Below are 24,283 nucleotides of genomic sequence, written 5' to 3'. Positions count from 1 at the left end.
ACGGATGTTGGCTCAAACTTGTCTTGCATACACACGGTCACACAAAGTTGTCGGAAAATCCAATTGTTCTGAATGCGGTGACGTAAAACACGTATGTCGGGACTATAAACGGGGCAGTAGCCAATGGCTTTCGTCTCTTAATTTATTCTGCGCATGCGTTGCACTTTGTCCGTCGGATTTGTGTACACACGATCGGAATTTCCGACAACGGATTTTGATGTCGAAAAATTTTATAGCAAAGCTCTCAAACTTTGTGTGTTGGAAATTCCTATGGAAAACGTGTGATGGAGCGCACACACGGTCGGAATTTCCGACAACAAGGTCCTATCACACATTTTCCATCGGAAAATCATATTGTGTATACAGGGCATTATGCTTTACTGGATGCATCACAAGCATTTATTTTTGTTGGCATGTCCCATGGGCAGCAAGATCTAAGGGAGTATAGACCTTTTGGACTGGCTAGAGAACAGTTTACTCTTTGGTGATACATTTACACAAGCAGGGATGCTGACAAAGTTGAACATACAGGCAGATTTTCCACTGACAATGAAACTGTTCCAGTTTTCTGTTTGGTCACTGTCTGAGCTGAGGTTCTGTTACCGTAACTATTAGCAAAATTTCAAAATGAAATGACAGGTATCTCTGTCGCTAGCATTAAATCCACTGCCTTGATTGGCCAGTGGGGAATGACGCATCGCACAGTAGATTTTACCAGCACCGAGGTGTGCCATGAGTGTACACTGAGCATACTCGGCTCAGTGTTTTTTTTCCTTGTCAAAAGAAGTTTATTGAGTATACAATGTTATAAAGATACATAAAGTAAGTTTACAAGGATCTATAAAGTAAGCTCATTGTTTTACAGTAGGGTTTATATAGGTAAATATCATGAAATTTCAAATTTTAAACATTGGGTTCACGTAAACCTAAATTAAAGATATATATCATTTCCTTAGTTACTTTTGTAGGTATTTAAATGATTTATACCTACTATACATATTGTTTACAAGTAGAGTGTATATAGGTCAAATAAATTCTGATAATGAGCTTTAATCGTAAGGTGGAGAAAAGGAAAGAGAAAGAAGAAAAAGGGTTGAAAGGTAGAGGTATGGTCCAGTGTTTTTTTTCTAAAGGAGATTGTGAACAGACAGGTATGTTTGTTTTATTGCAGAACGGCAATTTGCAGAATCTAGTGCAGCCGTACATGGTAGCCAATCGGCTTCTAGCCACTCGGCTCTCACGTGACCGGCCACCTCTCTCCTCCTCCCCTCCTGACTGATGTCAGCAGGGGTTTCTCGGCCCCGCCCGCTGCAGCTGTTAGACAGGGAGGGCAACGAGGCGGCAAATCACGTGAGCGGCGCTCTAAAAACCAGTAAAGAGCGTCTTATTTTTATAAAACACAGACACGGGGGTACACAGGATTATTGAACACAGAGGATGGTATAAACTGCATATAGTGGCTTATTAACCACTTTTATCTTCAGCAACACATACCTGTTCTCTGATGGGAATTTCTCATACAAAGCCTAACCACTGGTCAGCCACTTTTAAAAGTCCATATGACTGATTAGAAAGGCTTTGCCAATTGCTATTATTTCCTCTGAGATGGGGGGCAGTCCCGTTGGGAGTTGGGGGGCTGCTGGCTTCCGTAGCCAAAATCAGCCACTTGCATGTAATTGCCTATGCAGCGATCACTTGTGAGTGATCGGCCCTGGCCACAGACTTCTGCATTCAGGGCCAATCGCTGCATGAGCCATTACATGCGAGCGGCCGCAATTAGCCGACAGCCTCCCATTGCTTATAAAACTGCATTTCAAATGTGGAAAAAGTTTGCGTCACAGTGATGTTCCAGTATGACGAATGACACTAAACTCTGGCAATGTAGCAGAAAACTGTGTGTGGAACATTGAGGCCGGGTTCACAGTATTGCGAATTGGAGGCGGGATCCCTACATCCAATTCGCAATAGCAGGAGATTGTGACCGGCTCGCTATGGAGCCAATTCGCATATCTCCGATGTGGCTCCGGTGCAAATTTGCACAGGAGCCCTGTGCGTCTTTTGGTCTGTTTCAGGTCCGAATTCAGCCCAAAATTCAGGCTGAAATCGGACCTGAAATGGTGAACCAGGACAGGACTCCTGCTGTGAGCCGCATCGGCATGCGGTGTGAACCGAGCCTTGAGTCAAGATCTTGCAAATTTAGTACCATGTAACCCGCCGTACCCGCCATCAGATATGAATAGCAACATCAGTTGTACACAAGATCCAGGCTATTATCTCAGAAATTTGAGGAAGCATTTTCTTTTTCATGCACTCTCTGGGTGCTACATTCTAATGATATGAACAAACACACAGTGGGATTGATTTACTAAAACTAGAGAGTGTAAAATCTGGTGCAGCTCTGCATAGAAACCAGTCCGCTTCCAGGTTTCTTTTGTCAAAGCTTAAAGAGGAGTTCCCATTTTTTTTAAAAAAAATTAAAAGTCAGCAGCTACAAATACTGCAGCTGCTGACTTTTAATAATCGGACACTTACCTGTCCCAGGGTCCAGCGATGCGGGGGATAGAAGCCCCGCTCGTCTCCCCCTCCGCTCGGCGGCGCCGGCATTGCAACTGTGGGCGCCTGGCTGTGGCTTCACAGCCGGGCACCCACTGCACATGCGCGAGCGGTGCTGCACGCCGTGATTGGCCGCTCAGTCATCTGGGTCCTGTAATGTGTCCCAGATGATTGACAAGAGGGAGGGGGCAGAGCTGAGCCCTTCCTGCGCCGAGGGGAAGTGATGTCACCAGCCCAGGCACTGAAGGAGGCAGACTACGAGGGACCCCCTAGCAACAGCCATTTAGAGGTGAGTTAAAAAAAAAAAACATTTTCCCAATTTTTTTTTTTTTTTTTGGGTTGGACACCACTTTAAAGCTTGGTTCACATCTCTGTGTGTGGCTGCGGGAATCGCAGCAATTTCCACACCCGGAACCACCAGCAGTAAAAACTCACTGCTCTGTGAAAACATTGCAGGGGTGCCATTCATTCTGAACACCACCACCATGCATGTAAAATCGCAGTGTGGATGCAGGAACCACAGGGAAATTGCATGGTTAAAATGACCATGTAATTTCCCTGCAGGCTGTGTTTTAAAAAGGTGCATGCACCTTTTTGTGCGGGAGACGCAGGCACGACAGCCCATTGAAATGAATGGGCTGCGCAAACAAGGCCAACAGAAACACACAGATGTGAACCTAGGGTAACTGTACAAGCTTATGTTAGAAGCTGATTGGCTTCCATGCACAGCTGCACCAGATTTGGCGCACTTCCAGTTTTAGTAAATCAACCCCTATGACTCTTAACTGATTTGTTGGTGGAGAAAACTGACTTTGAATTGTATATATATCACCAATAGACACTCTCTAGAAATGGGAAAATAACATGTTCACAGGAAACGGGTGACATTTTACCAAAGCATGAAAACTGGTAGACAAAATTCCTCGTGTGTTCGCCTGGAGTACGCAAGCAGAGAAAACCCCAGGAGCAATCCCATTCTCTGTTATTAACACAAGTACTAACTGCTGTGTCAAGTATTGTAATTCAGTAATTCACAGTGAGTGGTTGCAGAAGCTGTAATTTTTTTTTTTAATTTTTTTTTTCAGTTGTTGGACTTCTTCACTTATTGAAAATGGCAGCATAACGCAGTCATGCTTATAATTTAGAAAAATCACAACTCTTTTTTTTTTTTTAATTCGATGCTGTCTTATTCTGTGATATCCTTCCTATCCATGAAAGTGTTACTAAACCCACCACAGTAAAATCAGTCTGTATATGCAGTAAATCATGCTCGTTATACTCACTGTGGAACCTAAGGGGTTAATCCTCTGCATTGTGTAAAAAAGGCTGTTACATAGTTAGTAAGGTTGAATAAAGACACCAGTCTATCCAGTTCAACCTGAGTGAGTGTCTACAATTGTCCCTATCCATTACAGTACATTGTGTCTCATTAACCACTTGCTTACAGGGCACTTAAACCCCCCTCCTATCCAGACCAATTTTAAGCTTTCAGCGCTGACGCACTTTGAATGACAATTGCGCGGTCATACAACACTGTACCCAAATGAAATTTTTATCATTTTTTCACCACTAATAGAGCTTTCTTTTGGTGGTATGTGATCACCTCTGCAGTTTTTACTTTTTGTTAAAAAAATGTAAAAAACTGAATTTTTTTAAAAAAGATTTTTTTATTTATTTATATTTTGTTATAAAAAATTTAAAACGGGTCATTTTTCTCCTTCATTGATGTACGCTGATGAGGCGGCAGTGATGGGCACTGATAGGCGGCAGTGATGGGCAGCACTGCCAGGTGGCACTGATTGGCACTACAGGTGGACATTGATAGGTGGCACTTGTGGGCATTGATAGGTGGCACTGTGGGCACTGTTAGGTAGCACTGTGGGCACGGTTAGGTGGCAGTATTTGGTGGCACTGATGAGGCCTCTTCCACCGATGTCCCTTACATCCGAGCCGGTGATCGGCTTTTTTTTCTACTCACGCTGTCAGCGTGAGTAGAAAAAAAAAAACGATTACCGATCTTTTGTTTACATCATGTGATCAGCTGTCATTGGCTGACAGCTGATCACATGGTAAGGGGCCGGGACTGGCCCCTTACTTTGATCGGTGATCAGCCGAGTCTCAGTGACTCGGTGATCACAGCGCGCTCGGCGTGCGCCTGCAGGGAGCGTGCACAGGGGAGGCCGTCATATGACAGCCTCCTGGGAATTCAGGTCCGCGCTGTGGCCATCATTCGGCCATAGCGTGGATGTGTAGTGGTTAAGATACTCATCTATTATATTATTATTTATTTAGGGTACCCATATAGCGCCGTCAATTTATGCAGCGCTCCACAATAATAACAGAGTGTATAGAGTCAGGCTGCCACATGCTCAGTTTGGTGTGTATTGCTAGAGAGATTTGGATGCATGTGATCAGCACAGGGCCAATCAGCACTGTCCAGACATAGGGTCAGGGGTCTTGTCTCATAGGACAGTCAGAAAACTCCTACAAGCTTTAACCAGTGTTTGGCTGGACACTCATAGAAATCACAAGACTGCTATATGCTGCTGATGAGAAAAGGTTTTTTTAGCAGTTTATATTTACTAAAATTATTGCATTTCCAAGTTCTGTGTACTGTGGGAGACCAGCTATAGTGAATGCAGGCTTGTGGGTTTAGTAACACTTTAAAATGTGTATTTTTAGAGCCCCATTTCAGGCACCAGGAAAAAAAACTTTGCGGTGGGACCTCCCTGCACTGCAGTGGTTAAATGCTCATTAAGTCCAGGGGTAGAGAAAAAAGCTGCAATACTTACCTCATTCCTCACTCTGGCATGCTTCTTCCATGCTTTGCAACCGTTTCCCCAAAGTCTCTACTCTAATGCCGCGTACACACGACCAGACTTTCAGGCAGAAAAGGTCCAACGGAATCATTCATCAGACTTTTTCTTTCTAAAATTCTGACGGACCTAGAAATAGAACATGTTTCAAATCTTTCCGACTGAATCAATTCCTATCGAGAAAACTGTTCGTCTGTATGCTAGTCCGACGGACCAAAAACGAGGCAAGGGCAGCTATTGGCTACTGGCTATTGAACCTCCTTTTTCTAGTCCCGACGTATGTCATCACGTTCTAAACGATCGGACTTTGGTGTGATCTTGTGTAGGTAAATCCGTTTCAGCGGAACTCCGTCGAAAAAAACGAGTTCATTCCGACGGAAAAATCGGTCGAGTGTACGAGGCATAAGGGATTCCAGCTGGGTATTTGCACTGTGATGTCATCACATAAAATGCAAGCCTTGAATTGTACTTGAGGATAACAAGGGCCCACCCACCTCCCCAGAGCATAGAAGAGGTGAGCATTGAGGCCTGCCAAAGTGAGTAATAAGGTTGTCTTTAGCTAATTGGCACTGGGGGGCATTGGGGGTCTAATAGACCTCCTCTGTATCCTTAAGAAAAAAACTTGTCACAGCAGAAAATTAAAAACTAGCAAAAGTGTGCCCTATCCTCCCTCGCTTTTCGACCTGTTCCCCCTAAATCTTACACACACAGCCTTCTTTCCCAACCAAATCTCTCAAACATTTGGTGCACTGTCCCAACACTTCACGCTCCCCTCTGTTGTCATACCCTCCCAGCACCTCCCCCACACATACAGTCTGTCGTCAAACTCCCCACGCTCCCTCTTTACACACATGCCCACCTTCATACCCCCCGTGCTCCTCTCCCGCACAGACTGTCCGTCGTACTCTCCCGCACAAACTGTCATACCCTCCCCTCACCTCTCCTGCACATGCTGCCTGTGCTGCTCTTCTACACATACTACCCGCCATCATGCTTTCTGCATTCCTCTCTTTGCACATTCTACCCATCATCTTACCATCCACGCTCCTGTCCCACTCATACTTCTTGCATTTGTACCCTCCACAAACATCTCCTGCATATATTGCTCATGGTCATACATTCCGCACTGCTCTTTCACACTTACTGCCCAATTGTATACCCTCTCTGCACTCTTCTTCCACACATACTCTTCCCCCACGCTCTTCTCCCGCACATCGTGTCTATCATCATAACCTTCATACTCTTCTTTTGACATACTTGCTCCCCTGTGCATACTTCTTGCCGTCAAACTGTTTGCACTCATGTCCGTCATATACTTCGCACTTCTTTCCTGCTCACACTGCCCGCTAATACATGCCTTTAGCATTGCTTTCAATATCTCCAACATTACCTGTTTTGGAACATTTAATATGTACATTGTGCTCTCTCTATGATTCTTAATACCAGAGGTGAGCATTAGATCAGTGGTCATCAACCCTGTCCTCAGGGCCCACTAACAGGCCAGGTTTGCAAGATAACTGAAATACATCACAGGTGATATCATTTGCTGCTCAGTGATTGCAGTATTCTAGTCTGCATCTCCCCAAGGTAATACATAAAACCCGGCCTGTTAGTAGATCCTGAGGACAGGGTTGATGACCACTGCATTAGAACATGACATTGCAGCTCCTGTGTGTAAGCACTTCTCAGCATGTCACAGAATCACCTTAACCATTAAAAAACTGCCCCCATGATGCAGCATGTGCCATGCCATCAGCATGATGTAGTTGGGAGGAGGGGGGGGGATTAGATATTACTATGATTACTGCCATCTGGTGCCATTATTCCATTGTGATATTTTCTGCGTTAGAATTTACATGCATGCTTTTTTCCCCCCCGAGCATCCATGCAGCCGAGATCTGAACCCTCGTTTTGCTCGTACTCCTCTGTTAGTGAAGATATGCACGCCCACAGGAGCCTGCTCTAAAAAAATGCACAATAAATTGCCTGTGTTCTTTCTGAGACAAACAAATGGACTCTGAGCTGGTGTTCACTACCATTTGACTGTAATCACCTGATAAAGCAGTATTGCAAAAATACTGGTTTGTCATGCCCTGGACAACCGAGATCCAAAAGGATTAAAAGTGTAATGATTTTGTCATCGCAACAACAAAAGAGGGATCCAGTAAAACCTTGGTTTCAGAGCGTTTTGCAAGACCAGCAAAATTTTTATATACTTGATATACAAGCGATGTCTTGATATACAGGTAGCGTCATGTAACAAGATATAAAACAGAACGGAGGCGCCTCTAAGTGTAGTAATATGGCTACATTTAATGAAGGTACAACATTTATCAAGTCACATGGTTGATGATTAACCGCTTCCCGACCGGCTCCTGTATATATATATGACGGCTGAATGACTCTGCTGCGCGAATCGCTGTATATAAACTGCGGCTCCTTTAAAGTGGTTGTACACCCTGTACAATCACTTTTACCTACAGGTAAGCCTATATTGAGGCTTACCTGTAGGTGCTGGAAATATCTCCTAAACCTCCACAGTTTAGGAGATATTTACAATAAAGCTGTGCGCCGATGTCTACAGCGCATGCACACTTTAGAAAGGGCAGATCGTGCCATTTCTAAAGGGGGTCATGCCGTGACTGCAATGCATAGTAGCCCATTATGCTTTACCTTTGCAGGGAAATAAAGAGGAAGTAAAACCGATCAGGGTTTACTTCCTCTTTAAGAGCCATAGCAGGTACGCGCGGCCACCCCCGATCGCGTGCACGAGAGCAGGAACGGGGATTTGTGTGTGTAAACAAGCTAATCCCTGTCCTGTCAGGGGAGGAGAAACAGATCGTGTGTTCCTACTAAGTAGGAACGACGATATGTCTCCTCCCCCAGTCAGTCCAATCCCCTCACGGTTAGAACACACCTAGGGAACACACATTTAACCCCTTGATCACCCCCTAGTGTTAACCCCTTCCCTGCCAGTGACATACAGTAATCAGTGGCTATTTTTAGCTCTGATCGCTGTATAAATGTCAGTGGTCCCAAAAAAGTGTCAAAAGTGTCTGATCTGTCCGCTGCAATGTTGTAGTCCCAATTTACAATTCGCTGATCGCCGCCATTACTAGTAAAAAAAAATATTAATAATAATAGGTGCCATAAATCTATCCCCTATTTTGTAGACGCACTTTTGCACAAACCACTCAATATACACTTATTGCGATTTTTTTTTTTTACCAAAAATATGTAGAAGAATACATATTGGCCTAAACTGATGAAGAAATTTTTTTTAAATTGGGATATTTATTGTAGCAAAAAGTAAAAAATATTGTTTTTTCTTTTCAAAATTGTCGCTATTTTTTTGTTTATAGCGCAAAAAATAAAAACCACAGAGGTGGTCAAATGCCACTAAAAGAAAGCTCTATTTGTGGGAAAAAAGGATGTCAATTTTGTTTGGGTACAACATTGCACGACCGCCCAATTGCCAGTTAAAGCGACGCAGTGCCGTATTGCAAAAAATGTCCTGCTCAGGAAGGGGGTAAATTCTTCCGGGGCTGAAATGGTAAAAGAGGCACATCTAAGTATGCAGGCATTTGGGGTAAAGCTGTCCACATAGACCGTCCTCCTCACCGCCATCGACATCATCCCTTCCACGCTGCGCTCTATGAGCGCTTCAAGCCTCGCTTTCAAATTGCTCTACTGCACTGTAGTCTTCCTGATCACGATTGCAGACTGACAGCGGTGAGAGCCGGCGGTGCGGAGGACGGTCTATGTGGGCAGTTTTGCACCGGATGCCTGCATACTTAGATGTGCCTCTTTTAATCATCAGCCATGTGAGTTGCTACATGTTGTACCTTCATTAAATGTAACCATATTGCTACACTTAGAGGCTCCTCTCTTCTCTTTTATACTCTGGAGCTCCTGCTGGATTTTGCTTTTAATCCCCTTGTGGAGGTTTCCATTTGTGGATGGACATTTTATGATTACACAATTGCTGTAATCTTTAACCAGAAACTGACCCATTTCCCCCATCCACACATTCAATCCTCCTGACGTGTTGTATTCTGACCGCCGGGAGGCTTCCCCGCCACCAGAATACACACTGACCAGAGCTGCCGGCGTTAGCCAGCAGCAATGATCGAGCGAAAGGTTTACAACAGGGTGATTGTACAGGAAAGAATCGATTGACCTCTGTACAACCACAGTGCCCATACATGGAATGAAATTCATCTGATTCCTGCTGAACTGGCTGAATTTCAAATCCTCTATGGGCAGCTTTACCAACAGGCTTACAGACTGAAATAACCCTAAAGTTATTAGTCTGTACCATACCGCGTGGTCTCCGACCTCTAGAAAGATGCGACTGATGCTCGGCCAACAAGGGTCCTGTCAAATATCCATTGCTAGAAAAAGCTAGCACACCATGTACAAATGCATCATTTTTTTTTTTTTGTTTTTTTTTTTACCAAAGCCCTATACAAAACAACAAATTTTTTGGCAATTATTTGTATTGTCATCTTGATAAAGAGGACATCTGCGTCTGTAAATCATGTGTTATGCTTTGTATGAGACTTTAGTATTAAAAACAAAAAGTTGCGTTTGGAAATGGTGTTCCGGCTTTTGTGGCTTGCTATGGGAGCCCCCGGCAAGGGGGAGGGGCCAAGAGAAGTACCCGAGAAGAGGTGGATTGGGGCTGCTCTATGCAAAACCATTGCACAGAGCAGGTAAGTATAACATGTTTATATAAAAGAGCCCTTAATATCAATCTAACAAAACAGAAAAAAACTTGGAATGCTAATTGTACTATCTGTAGATGAAACTAAATTTGAAAATGAAATATGTCTGAAAAAAAGCATAGTAACAGAAAATGCACAAAAGAGTAAAATATTGTATCTGTGTTCATTAAAAGGTTTCTCAAGTGATGGCACAACAGTTGTCCAGTATAGCTACGTGATCTATACTGGTAAGAATTAACATTTTATTTAAATTGTAGCATGCCTTCTTTTACCCATTTTAGAAAATAGTGGCCTTGCTTTGAAAGTGTCTTAATGGCAAACTGTAGCCAGGCTTTGGACATTCAAACCTACACATTCATAACACACAGTAAATTACTCTTAACACAAGCCATCACTGACCTCTGTAGCTGCAGGCACTGTGAAGCAATTCATCCCCTGTGTACAGCAAAAACACCAATATCCTGCTTATCTCCTCTCCTCCTTCAGCCTGCCTGCCTGCCTTGCAATATAAACAAAGAGCTGGTGCTGTAATCTGTTCAGAAACCAAAGCAGAACTCCAGCCAAAAAAAAAAAAAAATTATTAGTAGCCCATTTAAAAGATAAAATAAATCAGGTTTAAGCTTTTAGAGTCTCTGTGGAACTTTGTAGCTGCAGGTACTGTGGAGCAATTGATTCTCAGAGGTCAGTGAATGTTAAAAGAAACTTCTAATGAAGAAATATGGAGACTGCAGTTGCTGAACTCTTTCAGGGGAATATCTAGTTGCTTGTAGGTTATTTTTGATCTTTTTTTGATGTTTTCAATACTTCTTCACTGACTTGAAACAAACATACAGATCCAGGTCAATGACTCTGAAAGCACTGATATCACCAGATCAGTAAGGTAGGCTGGCAACTAGTATATCCAAAGGGCAGGTCAGCAATTGGCAGTCTGCATATGTACAGGGTTCCTTTATAATAATATAAAAAAAACTGGCTGTGTTACTTTCAATAGGCAGGATCGTTTTTGCTACTTTTCACAATGAGGTCTACCACCTTCTTTTTTTTTTTTTCAATAATAATTGCATTATACCCTGTTTCCCCGAAAATAAGACCTAGCGTGATTGTCAGTGATGGCTGCAATATAAGCCCTACCCCCCAAATAAGCCCTACCCTGTTTCCCCAAAAATAAGCCCTACCTTGAAAAAAAGACCTACAAGGACTTTAACTAGGGCTTATTTGGGGGGTAGGGCTTATATTGCAGCCATCACCGACAATCACGCTAGGTCTTATTTTCGGGGAAACAGGGTAGGTGTTTTATGGGCTGAATCGACCACTGTCGTCTTGTACCTCGTGGGTGTGGTTCCCCCCTTGTAGATTACCGCCTACTTATTCTCCCTATCAGGCAGAGTTGTATGCAAATATGTGCCTGGGAGCTCAAACGTGGAGATCTCACCACCAGAGAGCACTAGAGATATAAGAAACCATTAGGTTTAACTCGCCAGCTCTCATATAAAATATTGTTTGTTTGTTTTTTTTGTTGTTTTTTTAATAGAAGCTGTGTTCACTTTACGTTTTTTTAAATTAAAATAAACATGTTATGCTTTTTTTTTGTTATGCTTTTGCACAGAGCAGCCTCAATCCTCTTCTTCTGGGGTCCCCCACTGGCGCTCCAGGCCCTCACAAAAAGCCGCTTTCCATGGGGGCACCTGTGCGTGCTTGCTTCGGAGCCCCCGTCTGTGTTTATTGACACAGAGCGGATGGCTCAGCCCCCCCCCCCCCTCCTGTGTCACAGCATTTGATTTGCTATCAATTTGCCCAATGAGCAGGGAGACAGCAATGAGAGCCGCTGCTCTCGTGCATATCGCTGGATTGGATCAGGCTCAGGTAAGGAAAAAAAAGGGGGGGGTACCTGCAGCACAGAAGGTTTTTCACTTTAATGTATAAACCTTAAGGCTTTAGAATAGCTTTAAAACATGAATTTATTTTAAAAGTATTGCCCTTTTATTTAAACAAGCAGTAAAGTGCATACACAGAGAGAAGAACACAGGCGCCTCTAGGTTAGAACTGTAAACATTTTAATACAAAACAGTTGCTTTATCCACTTACATAAAGGTTTGGGAAGTAAGGCTTGAAGAAGGAGGGTGCCCTGAGTTCCATCTGCCGGTGCGCATGCTCCAAAACGTTGTTGCGACCCACCAGTGACGTCATCACGCCCGATGACGCGTTCCAGCCCTCACCATCAGCCTGATCCAAGCCTCAGTTCCCACCGTCTTGGCCCCAGAAATCCTGCCGGCTGAGATTCCTCCCCTCCAGGCTACATCAGCTGTTTTGGACGCCGCTGTGCAGGGATTTGATGCCACGCCAGTGTGGATGGACATGTGCCTTACTTCCCAAACCTTTATGTAAGTGGATAATGCACCTGTTTTGTTTTAAAATATTTACAGTTCTAACCTAGAGGCACTTGTGTTCTTCTCTTTGCTTATTTGGAGTCTGCTCTCAACTGCCCCCTAAAAGGCTGCCCTGGTGTCTGGACTGTTAAAATAATACACACGGGTCTCCCCTCTTCATCTCTCCGTTTTTATGTGAACATTGTGTACTCCACTTCAAGGATCCATTGATGGTCTTACGTATTAATTTTTATACTATCTAGCAGCGCCACTACCCATATCTTTCTGTCCAAGCACATACACAGCACTGCTGTAGGAGGGGCTGGAGTGCAAGTTGACATCACAGAGCAGCTCCACATTACGTGTTTCCCACGAACAGGCGTCCTCAGATAAGGAGACTCACACTGCGTGGTTCGGCCTGCACGCTTGATGGCTTTTTCATTTATTTCTTTTTTAATGCTCTATTTTGAGACGTGTCAGGAATTTATTCATGCAGACTGGTCAACTCTATGGAAGCAAATTTTCTGTTTGCATGTTCAAATCCGGGGGAGACTTACAAGCAGTGGCGGCTGATGGTAATTTTTTTTGCGGGGGGGGGGGGGTGGCAAACAGTGCACCCTCCACCCCCACCCTCGGGGTCGGTCGGTACACTTCAGCCACGGGCGCTTCCCTGGCTGTCCTCCGCGGGCATCACGAGCGGGCATCTCCTTCCCCTGCTCGGTGGCTTTCATCTCCTCCCTCCTCGGCGGCCAATCAGAACGCTTCTCCTTTCGGCCATTCCTGAAACGTGCCTAACACCCGCGCTTCTTGATTGGAGAGGCGATTCAGTGTTAGAATAGCGAATATTCATTCACTATTCTAACACACCTGGGTGGGCTCCGAGCGCAATGCTCTGCGTCCGGAGCCTACTCTATTTTGAAGCTTATTAGAGCACTAATCAGGTGCTTCAAAAAAAAAAAAAACCCCACCAATTAATGTGTCCGGTGTCCTGAAAGGGGCCGGACGCATTAATAGGGGGTGGCGATGGAAAGGGGAGGCGGTGCCCGTGCGCCCTTAATGGACGGGCAGCCCCTGCTTACAAGTATGTGGCCACACAAGTAGGCACCCTTGGATCCTTGCTATACATGGCAGTGTTAAGTTCGGAGGAGTTAAAGTAAACACAGGCTGACCCTTCAAAACTCATAGAAACCCCATTTATTCAGTTCCATGAAATCACTTCTAGAAATAGAATATTAGAATTACTTTGACCATTGTTCCCGAAGGTGTCTCATATTTTTCTTGGTCTCTGTGACATGATCATTGTAAGATAAATGGAAAAATGTTGTACATGATGTTCCCAGATTCAGCGCATTAGATTACTGGACTGACTGAGCAGACAATCACAAAGTCTTTTTTAATAGTCTGTTAATAGAATCCTCTGTCTTCCCAGCATTCCAATTACAGGATTGTGTCTAGATTGTATATCTCTTTGAAAAGAACTTAAAGCAAAACTCCATTTTTATTGGAAGGGGATAAAGAAATGTCTTTTAGGGACCTTTGGGCTTGTGGTGTTTGCCACATAGCATTTTATTTTTTATTTTTTTCCGTTTCAGGTACTTGTATAGCATCCTCAAATTCCATAGCACTTTACAGATGTATTATATATTTACATCAGTCCCTGCTCTCAAGGAGCTTACAATCTAAGGTCCCTAACTCACATTTATACTAGGGCCAATTTAGACAGGTGCAAACTTACCAGCATGTCTTTTGGAGTGTGGGAGGAAACCAGAATACCCATAGGAAACCCGCACAGGGAGAACACGCAAACTCCATACAGGTAGTACTGTGGTTGGGATTTGAACCGATGACCCTAGTGCTACCAGGCAAAAATGCTAAACACTACACCACTGTGCTTTTGACATCAGCTACAGATGCTCCTGAATTCCTTTGCCAGTGCAACTTGACCTCCATATGAGTGTCAGAACCAATTAAATCAGGCCGAGACAGAAGTACAGTTAAATCACACTTGTTTAATAATAAAAGTAAAAAGAAGAGTTCTGGGCACCAGTCCTCAGGAGGGATGTACTGGAAATGGAGCGAGTACAAAGAAGGGCAACAAAGCTAATAAAGGGTCTGGAGGATCTTAGTTATGAGGAAAGGTTGCGAGCACTGAACTTATTCTCTCTGGAGAAGAGACGCTTGAGAGGGGATATGATTTCAATTTACAAATACTGTACTGGTGACCCCACAATAGGGATAAAACTTTTTCGCAGAAGAGAGTTTAATAAGACTCGTGGCCACTCATTACAATTAGAAGAAAAGAGGTTTAACCTTAAACTACGTAGAGGGTTCTTTACTGTAAGAGCGGCAAGGATGTGGAATTCCCTTTCACAGGCGGTGGTCTCAGCGGGGAGCATTGATAGCTTCAAGAAACTATTAGATAATCACCTGAATGACCGCAACATACAGGGATATGTAATGAAATACTGACACATAATCACACACATAGGTTGGACTTGATGGACTTGTGTCTTTTTTCAACCTCACCTACTATGTAACTATGTAACAAACGTAGTCAAAACATAGCCAAATTTCAGTAACCGGAACAGATAGTCAGCCAAGCCAGAAGTCAGGGATCAATGTAGTGAACAGCAAGCAGGATCTGGAGCCAGAAGGGGTGTCAGCAAAGCAAGTCTTGAACAGGATCGCAGGAGATGGTTTCTGTGATGTGACCAAGGCGAAGGCAGAGCTCTTCTGGACTGGACGGCTTAAGTAGGCAGGACTGAGGAGCAGGATCATCAACAGCTGAGTAACTGTGGAGAGAGCTGGTAATTAGCCGACAGCTGAGCGGCCAGCTCAGAGAAGGAAGGGCTGAGCCCAGCCCTGACAATGAGCTGTTTCAAGCTACAGTACTTTTGCATTCCCATAGATTTGCAAAGGGAGAGAAGAAGGTCTGACATGAACAAATCCCTGTCAAAACAGACCTTAAACATTGCAAGGATTTTAAAGGCTTTAATGCAGATCCTTTCCTGCCCCCTATTCTATAGGTATTGACATTCTTTAGCAAACATGCAGTGTTTAGGGCCCGACACGATGAGAGTTTGCAAGCGCAAAGGTTAGAATAGGATTGAGAAACCATGGGCATTAATATAAAGTTGTGCCCCCTCTTTTGTTGCATTTATGAAGGCCCCCACTCTTCTGGAGAGGCTTCCCACAAGATTTTAACCACTTAAAGTGTAAGTAAACCCTCCTATTGTTTTCAGCCAAGGAAGCTGCCATCTTTGCCTCTGTTTAATCTACAACTGCCATGATGCTGCACATGTGATCAATTATGACACCAGCCATTGGATGGTTTGACAGTTTGGTTGAGAGCACAACCAATGGGAGTGCTGCATTTCCGGCACGTGCCGGAAATTAAACTGTTTTATGGCTGGGTTTACTACCGCTTTAAGGACCTCCCAATAGCAGATTTACTGCTACAGGACGGCCTTCCTGCGCAGGATTACGTATATATATATATATATATATATATATATATATATATATATATATATATACACACACACACATATACACACGTGATTCTGCACTTCTGCCTAGGGAGCGCATCGCTTCTGCTGTGAAACAGAAGTTGATTTGCGGGTGCCGGTCAGGGACTAAAATCCATCTCTTCCCCAGATAAAAGCAGCACAAACCGTGCATAAAACCACTGGCTAGGTACACAGTTAACCTTTTGATCGCCCTAGATGTTTAATACCTGCCAAGCCAGTGTCATTAGTACAGTGACAGTGCATATTTTTAGCACTGGTCTCTCTATTAGTGTCACTGGTTCCCGCAAAGTGTTGGTGTCCGATTGTCTCCCGCAATAGTTCAGAATACGTATTGGCCTAAATTTATGAAGATTTTTTTTTTTTTTATTGGATATGTTTTATAGCAGGAAGTAAAAAATATTTTTTTTTTTTTTAAAATGTCTGTCTTTTTTTGTTTATAGCGCAAGAAGTAAAAAACGCAGAGCTGATCAAAATACAACAAAAGAAAGCTGTAAAAAAAAAAATGACAAATTTTATTTGGGTACAGCGTTGCATGACTGTGCAATCGTCAGTTAAAGTAATGCAGTGCCGTATCGCAAAGAATGGCCTAGTCATAAGGGGGGTAAATCTTTTGGAGGTCAAGTGGTTAAAGTGGGTCTATAGGACTGTGTGCCCATTCCACTTTTTTTAAGGTCAGGTACTGATGCTCTAGGTGTTTGTATGGGTGTTGTGTTAAAGCATATCTAAAGCTAAAAAAAATGTCAATATAGCGAGGGGGTTGAACACTATTTCCAAAGGTTTTTAGTAAAGAAATCCTAGAACTCCTGTTAGGTGTTTATTGCTGTCTGCGCCCCCCGCTTGGAAGATTCGTGTTCTCTTTTTGTTCTGGGAAAATCCAAAATTTTGCAACGTCACCAGAACAGGAATAGAGAGGAAATCTTCCAATGGGGACACTAGTTCAAGTGACAGCTGTCTAAGGGGATTTCCTCTTGCTTTCTGCTGTGTCTACAGGACAGGGGAAAGGAAATTGAATACAGATGACAAAAAAAAGCGACAGCTGTTTATATCCATTACCTGTTCTGTCCAAAATGGGAAGTTTTGGCTTTAGAAGAGAAGTATGGGAATCTGCTTTTTTGTAGAATCATACTTACATAACTGGATGCAGCATTGATCCGATGCTGCATCTGTCCCCCGCCGGCCCTAACACTCAGCGGAGTTTGATCGCTCGTTTCTTATGCCCTGTACACACGGTTGGATTTTCCGACGGAAAATGTGTGATAGGACCTTGTTGTCGGAAATGGGCTCCATCACACATTTTTAATCGGATTTTCTGACACACAAAGTTTGAGAGCAGGCTATAAAATTTTCCGACAACAAAATCCGTTGTCGGAAATATCGATCGTGTGTAGACAAATCCGACGGACAAAGTGCCACGCATGCTCAGAATAAATAAAGAGATGAAAGCTATTGGCCACTGCCCCGTTTATAGTCCCGACGTACGTGTTTTACGTCACCGCGTTCGGATCGGATTTTCCGACAACTTTGTGTGACCGTGTGTATGCAAGACAAGTTTGAGCCAACATCCGTCGGAAAAAATCCTAGGATTTTGTTGTCGGAATGTCCGATCAATGTCCGACTGTGTGTACAGGGCATTAGAGTTCCCTGAGCAGATAGCAGGTGACTGTAAGTCACCTGCTTTCTGCTCTGCCCAACCAAATCTCCCCCCCCCCCATTGCTCACTGGAGGGGGCGGGAGCAGCCGCTGAGAGGCTGAGCCGGGTCCTGGTTCAGGCATGTGGGCAAATCCCGACCATATGGTCGTGATCTTTCCCGAGCCTGGACCAGCTCTGTGATGTCAGCAGACAGCGGACTTCTGCTCCCTGTCTGCTGAAAACGGGTCACAGGAATGCAACACGAACTGAACTCTTGGGATCCACAGGAGAAGTCCAGCCAAGGTACAAGCTTTGGCTGGACTTCTCCTTTTAGAGGAGAAGTTCAGCCTTAGCTCGTTTGGCTGGGCTTCTCCTATGGGTCACAGGAGGGCAATTTGGTTTGCACTCCTGTGACCCGTTTTCAGCAGAGAGCGGTCTGAATTCCGCTCTCTGCTGACGTCACTGAAATCAGTCCAGGCACCGCGTCATCTCAACAATAAAGTCTGGATCTGCCAGGTACCTGGACTGACACCCGACTCAGCCTCTCAGCGAGCCGCTCCCCGCCCCTCCACAGCTCAGCGCTCCGGTGAGCTTGGAGGAGCAGAGCGGAGATGGGCGATGTTCGATCGCTCGTATCTCGGTGTAGAGGCGCCAGGCGACAGATGCAGCATCGGACCCATTCTACATCCACCTAGGTAAGTATGATGGGGGGGGGGAAAAAACCAAACCCATACTTCTCTTTTAAGACAACCTACTAATTTTGAATGGGCTAGGAAAGCTCCGCAATGGACGAAAAACACCCCTGTACCAATTTTTGCAACACAGAGCATATTTACATCTGTGCACGGTGGTGTGCTTTAGTGCAGGGCATTGTAGCATGTTGTGTGCGTGTGTGTGTGTGTATATATATATATATATATATATATATATATGTGTGTGTGTGTTGGGGTGGCATTTAAAATGCGCACTACACAACACCTGCAGCCAGTCTGCAGATTGCCCATATCATCGGTGAAGCACTGTGAAAAACTGTCATGCAATATTGTGTCAAAATGTTTCCCATCTTTGCATTATACATATGCACTGATAATATGTGGTTACACATATGGTTTTATTTATTCTTTCCTTTCCTTTTAATTACGAAGTGCAATGTGCAGGATGCCAAAGCAAACAATCAGTACTCATTTGGTCTTTGACCTGCCTACAGTGTAGTGCAGTCTGATTGGCTGTACATTGTCATTTACCTTTGCAGAGTTTTATTGAATGAGCCTGATGGAGTACAATGTGCTGTGGGCCACAAGGCCAAAGAATACGGAATGCAATAACTATGCAGGCATTTATTTGAATATGAAGTATGTAGTGCTGGGGATATATGTGGAGTGTTGGGAAGTGGGAAGGCTGGGGCAGATAGCTGTAGCAAAATGAATGCAAAGTTTTGCAGTCCTTTAGAAACTAAAAAAATAAGGTCGGAACTGATTGGTGGCATTGGGGTACAACACTTATTACAGACGCCCCAGTGTGCAGAAATAATCCTTATTAAGGAAGAACTCCGCAATTTTTTTATGGTTAAAATGGCCATGTCGTTGTCATTATTTAAAAAAAAAAATAAAAAGTCTTTAGTTCCTCAAAGTTCATACTGTCTCTAAGGATTCTGTTTGAGATTATATGGAAAATTGTGAATATTTACCCCTGTGTGTGTCCACTCCTCTCCCTCCAGCGTGGCATTTTTCTACTGGTCTGAGCTGAGAGTACAAACACTCAGCTCCCACCATGTAATGCAAGCTTTCATTTAATTGCCATGTATAAATGTTGGTGCCTTCTATTAGCAGAATGCTAGAGGAGGGGGCAGAGACGCATAATTTTTAAAGGGTGTCAGGCACTGGCTACAAATGACCTACTTTCTATAAAGTAAAATAAAAAATTGTTAATTGGCTTAATTTAATCATTTAAAGTAAACCAGAGAGGATAATGCCGCAACTGCCATTACCTGCTTTTACAGTTGCAGGCTCTTGTGTTGTTCTAATCCTTGCTTCTCTGCAATGTTAATAATTGACTTGTAACAAGCATGTAGCCAGGAAAGTCCCCAAGGTCTGTACACCTGGCTTGCAAACTCCGTACCAGAGACTCTGTAGGTTGTAAAGAGTGTAGATAGAATCAGGACAGCCAGGGGACTTGCACCTTTTAAAAACCCCTGTGCATCAGCAGCTCCCATAGGTCAAAGATGACCGCTTCCCTAAAGACCTCATTTTAAAAGTATCCTGATTTTCAATTAAGCCGGAGTTCTTCTTTATGGATTTTGTAGTTGTGTCTTGTTAGATGTGTAGATGTGTCCTAGTGCTTGTGAGTGTTTGTATGTCTTGTTTTTTCTTAATTTGAGAATCTTACTCCCATAACAAAATATAGCAGCTGCTCCTTGTCTTGCAGGATCCTCCCGAGGGCCCAGCCCCCTGACCATGGGGGCCCAGGACACCCTGCCCGTGGCAGCCGCCTTCACTGAGACGGTCAATGCTTATTTCAAAGGAGCCGATCCGAACAAGTGAGTTGCCTGTGTAATTGTACCCCAGTCATGTGATCCGTCGCCGCTGGCTGGTGTGTCTGCCAAACCTGTAACAAAAGCTGCGCTGTTTTCCATTTTTCCTTCGGGGTCGCGGCGGTCAAAAGGACAAAGAGGGGAGTATCGGTGTCTGAGCAAAAAAAGATTCGGAAGGTGATAGCGGAGTGTTTACCTGGAGCTTTATAATGATGTTTCCTTAGACACTGTGGGTGAATGAACACACTAAATGAATGTAGTTTTAAAGGCTGACGTTTTTTTTTGCGTTCTATGCATGAAGGTAAAAAACCTTTTGCATGCAGCTTCCCCCCCAAATACGTACCCATACCTATCAACTTTTTGAGATGGGAATGAGGGACACCTACTAGCAAAAGTAGATAGGCATAGGGCATGCCCCCTGCCACACCCCCTTAAAGGAGAATTAACAAAAATCTTAGTTAAGATAAGTTAAACCCACAAGAGCTTTTTTATACCACTGCTATTCCTTTATATCGGCTTTGGAAATTTACAAGTGCAGCAATTTAAAAATTGGATGAAAGGTTTAGCACTGGGAAACACTTTTTGAAAGATAAATAGTGCATTTTATATACATCTATATAGATCAGACCAAAATGAGGGACAAATGAGGAGGAATGAGGGACAGAGGGACATTGCTCCAAATCAGGGACAGTCCCTCCAAATCAGGGACAGTTGTGCGTACCTGAGCCCGATCACAATCCAGCGCTGTGCATGAGAACAGCTACTTTCCCAGCTCTCTCCCTCCTTATTGGCTGAGACACAGCAGCTGGAGCCATTGGCTGTCAATCACAGCCAGTGGGGAGGGATCGGGGGTGGGGCTGAGCCCTGTTCTGTGTGTCAATGGACACAGTGCGGGGCTAGGGAGCAATCACGCACGAGTGCCCTCATAGCAAGCAGCCTGCTGTGGGGGCACTCAGCAGGGGGGAAACCCAAGAGCACCGGTGGGGGACCCCAGAAGAGGAGGATTGGGACTGCTTTGTGCAAAACCATTGCACTGAGCTGGTAAGTATTACGTGTTTTATTTATTTTTTTCTTCATCACTAGTGGCCAAGACACAACATTTTTTGACTTTCTTGTTGTGTACAATAGTGGTCAATGTAGAAGTGACATTGGTGGTCAGGGTAGGTGGAAGGTCAATCTGCTCGCGGAAACCTTAGGCCCCTTTCACACGAGCACCTCCGCTTACCCAGCGGGGGGATCTCTCTGCTGATCCCCGCTGAGCAGACTGATGATAGGTCTGTTTCCACACCGCTATGCAAAGTGGACACAGTCCCGCTCTCCTCTATGGGGCAATCAGATGGAAACTGACCACCTGTCTGTTTCCATGCGATGTGATACAATTTGCCAGACGGATGGGAAATAGGACCACCATCCTTTTTTTGCCAGACAGGATCGAATCGGATGGCGGCGGGTGTCAGCGGACGTGTCCGCTGACATCCACCGATCCATAGAAGAGACTGGAGGGTCTGATCAGGTCCTCCTGAAAAACTGACAGGTGGACCTGATCGGACAGGCCATGTGAAAGAGGCCTGAGCAACCTCAGAAGAATGCCTGGTTGAGAAACACTGCTATATTTCAGAGGTCCTCAAACTACAGCCCATGGGCCACATCTAGCCCACTACAAGATTTTATACAGCCTGCAACAACTTCATCCATATGTTATGAGGGGCTCTGGTTTGATGGGGGGTTCCTGATGCACAGTTATTTATTGGAGTGTGTTTAAGATTTTTTTTAAACTTTTTTTTTTTTTTATTTGCAAATTTGGAAAAATTTCTGATGTGGCCCCTCATAATTAAAAGTTTGGAGACCTCTGCGCTATACAATTGCAGAGAATTGCAGCTATGTGTTTTCAGACACTGGGAACTGAAGAGAGAGAGAGTGTTCAGACAGGTTACAGAAGAAGGGAACCCCAGGAGATCCCCCATCAGTGTGATGTAGCTCTGTCAAAGTAGCAGACAGGTGATACAAAAAGCTGCAAAGTGCCGTCTCATGCCCCGTACACACAATTCGAAAAACAGATGACCGATCGTCTGACTTTTTCCGCTCGCTAGTCGCATGTTGAAACTGAAGAGGTTACTAAAGTTACGAAAATTCTCGTACGACAATAAAAAATCGGAAGTGATGTAATACGTTGTATTGTATTTTCGGAGGAAAACGATCTGGTATCGTACGAGAAAATTTTTCGTGTTTGTCCCTCTCTCAAAAGCTGTGTACGAACGGTCAGATTGTCGTACGATCTCTTTGAACGCGGTATTTGTCGTCTGATTTTCGGATCGTGTGTACGGGCCCATAGTCTGCAGCAGCCTGTACAATATGACCAGGTGTGTAAATCACAAGATTGGCTGCAAAAATAAGTATTTTGCAAGGTTTTTAAGCTTTGTATTTAGTTGCTCGGTTAGAATTCTACTGCAGATTGAAATAGATTATTCACATATGATTATTATTATTATACAGGATTTATATAGCGCCAACAGTTTACGTAGCGCTTTACAACTTGAGGATAGACAGTACAAATACAATACACTTTAAAGAGGAAGTAAACCCTTTTTTACTTCCTTTTTATTTCCCTGCAAAGGTAAAGCATAATGGGCTACTATGCATCGCATAGTAGCCCATTATATATCACTTACCTGACACCAAAGTCCACGCTGTCGCCGTTGTCCCCACGAGCAGGGAGCTTCCATCTTCGCCCCTCTTCCTTCCGGGGCCGTGAACTCCGGCCCTGTGACTGGCCGGGTGTCGTGTGGTGTCACTCCCACGCATGCGCGTAGGAGCCGCCAGTCACAGCATGACCCCTATTAGAAAGGGCGCATGCGCCGTAGTCATTGCCACTCCTCTGATTCTTACTGTATTAAAGTGGTTGTACACCCTGTACAACCACTTTTACTTACAGGTAAGCCTATATTAAGGCTTACCTGTAGGTGCTTGAAATATCTCCTCAACCTCCACGGTTGAGGAGATATTTCAAGCACCTACAGGTAAGCCTTAATATAGGCTTACCTGTAAGTAAAAGTGGTTGTACAGGGTGTACAACCACTTTAATACAGTAAGAATCAGAGGGCCCTGCTCCTTAGAGCTTACAATCTAAGAGGGAAGGTCAAGAGATACAAGAGGTAATAACTATGGGTGATGTGCTCATTGAGAAGATAAATGTACAGTTGTTAGGTGGGGGCCAGATAGGCTTCTCTGAAGAGATGAGTTTTCAGGGATCGTCTGAAAGTGCATAAAGTAGGAGAAAATCGGACAGATTGGGGTAGGGCATTCCAGAGGATGGGAGAGGCTCTGGAGAAGTCCTGAAGGCGAGCATGGGATGAGGTGACAAGGGAGTTTGAGAGCAGGAGGTCTTGGGAGGAACGAAGAGAACGATTAGGTTGGTATTTTGAGACTAGGTTAGAGATGTAGCTGGGGGCCAGGTTGTGGATGGCTTTGCAAGTTATAGTTAGTATCTTGAATTTAATTTGGTGACTGAGTGGCAGCCAATGGAGGGATTGGCAGAGGGGTATAGCAGACACTGAGCGGTTTGTGAGGTGGGTGAGCATGGCAGCAGCGTTCATGGTGGACTGAAGTGGGGATAGCCTATTTAGAGGTAAGCCAATGAGGAGGGAGTTGCAGTAGTCGAGGCGAGAGATGACCAGGGAGTGGATTAGAAGCTTTGTGGTGACATTGGTTAGGAAGGGGCGTATCTTGGAGATGTTGAGGAGGTTGAGGCAGCAAATTTTGGATAGCGATAGGATGTGGGGCCAAACATATAGTTTAGGTGAGTTGAACATGATCTGTACAGAATGTTCTTTTCCTCTTTTGTATTTATTATAGAGTTAATATCGCTTAGATTCTGAGTAATTACAATGTGTTGTTTCTCCCAGATGTATAGTGAAAATCACTGGTGAAATGGTTTTGTCCTTCCCGGCTGGTATCACCCGGCATTTCTCCAACAATCCGACGCCTGTGCCCCTGACATTCCGGATTACCAACTACAGCCGATTAGAACATGTGTTGCCAAACCCACAGCTCTTGTGCTGGTCAGTACCTTACCTTTATCCAATGAAGCCTGAGAACCGACCTTGTTTATTATTAAAGTGTATCCAAGCCCAA

At 44.2% G+C, this 24,283-nt stretch overlaps 1 protein-coding gene across 1 annotated transcript in view; it reads left to right on the top strand.

Annotated features, from left to right (window-relative positions):
• Nucleotides 1-24,283, top strand: part of SGIP1 (SH3GL interacting endocytic adaptor 1) — a 235,218-nt gene that overhangs the window by 186,272 nt on the left and 24,663 nt on the right. Inside the window, exons 17-18 of the mRNA XM_073593786.1 lie at nt 20,047-20,158; nt 24,055-24,210. Coding sequence (XP_073449887.1) covers nt 20,047-20,158; nt 24,055-24,210 — 268 coding nt within the window. The remainder of the gene's footprint in view (nt 1-20,046; nt 20,159-24,054; nt 24,211-24,283) is intronic.

Source organism: Aquarana catesbeiana, linkage group LG07 (genome assembly GCF_042186555.1).
Source record: "Aquarana catesbeiana isolate 2022-GZ linkage group LG07, ASM4218655v1, whole genome shotgun sequence".
NCBI classification, from domain to species: Eukaryota; Metazoa; Chordata; class Amphibia; order Anura; family Ranidae; genus Aquarana; species Aquarana catesbeiana.
Note: the sequence above shows the minus strand (reverse complement) of the source record. Positions and strands in the feature narration are given on the sequence as shown.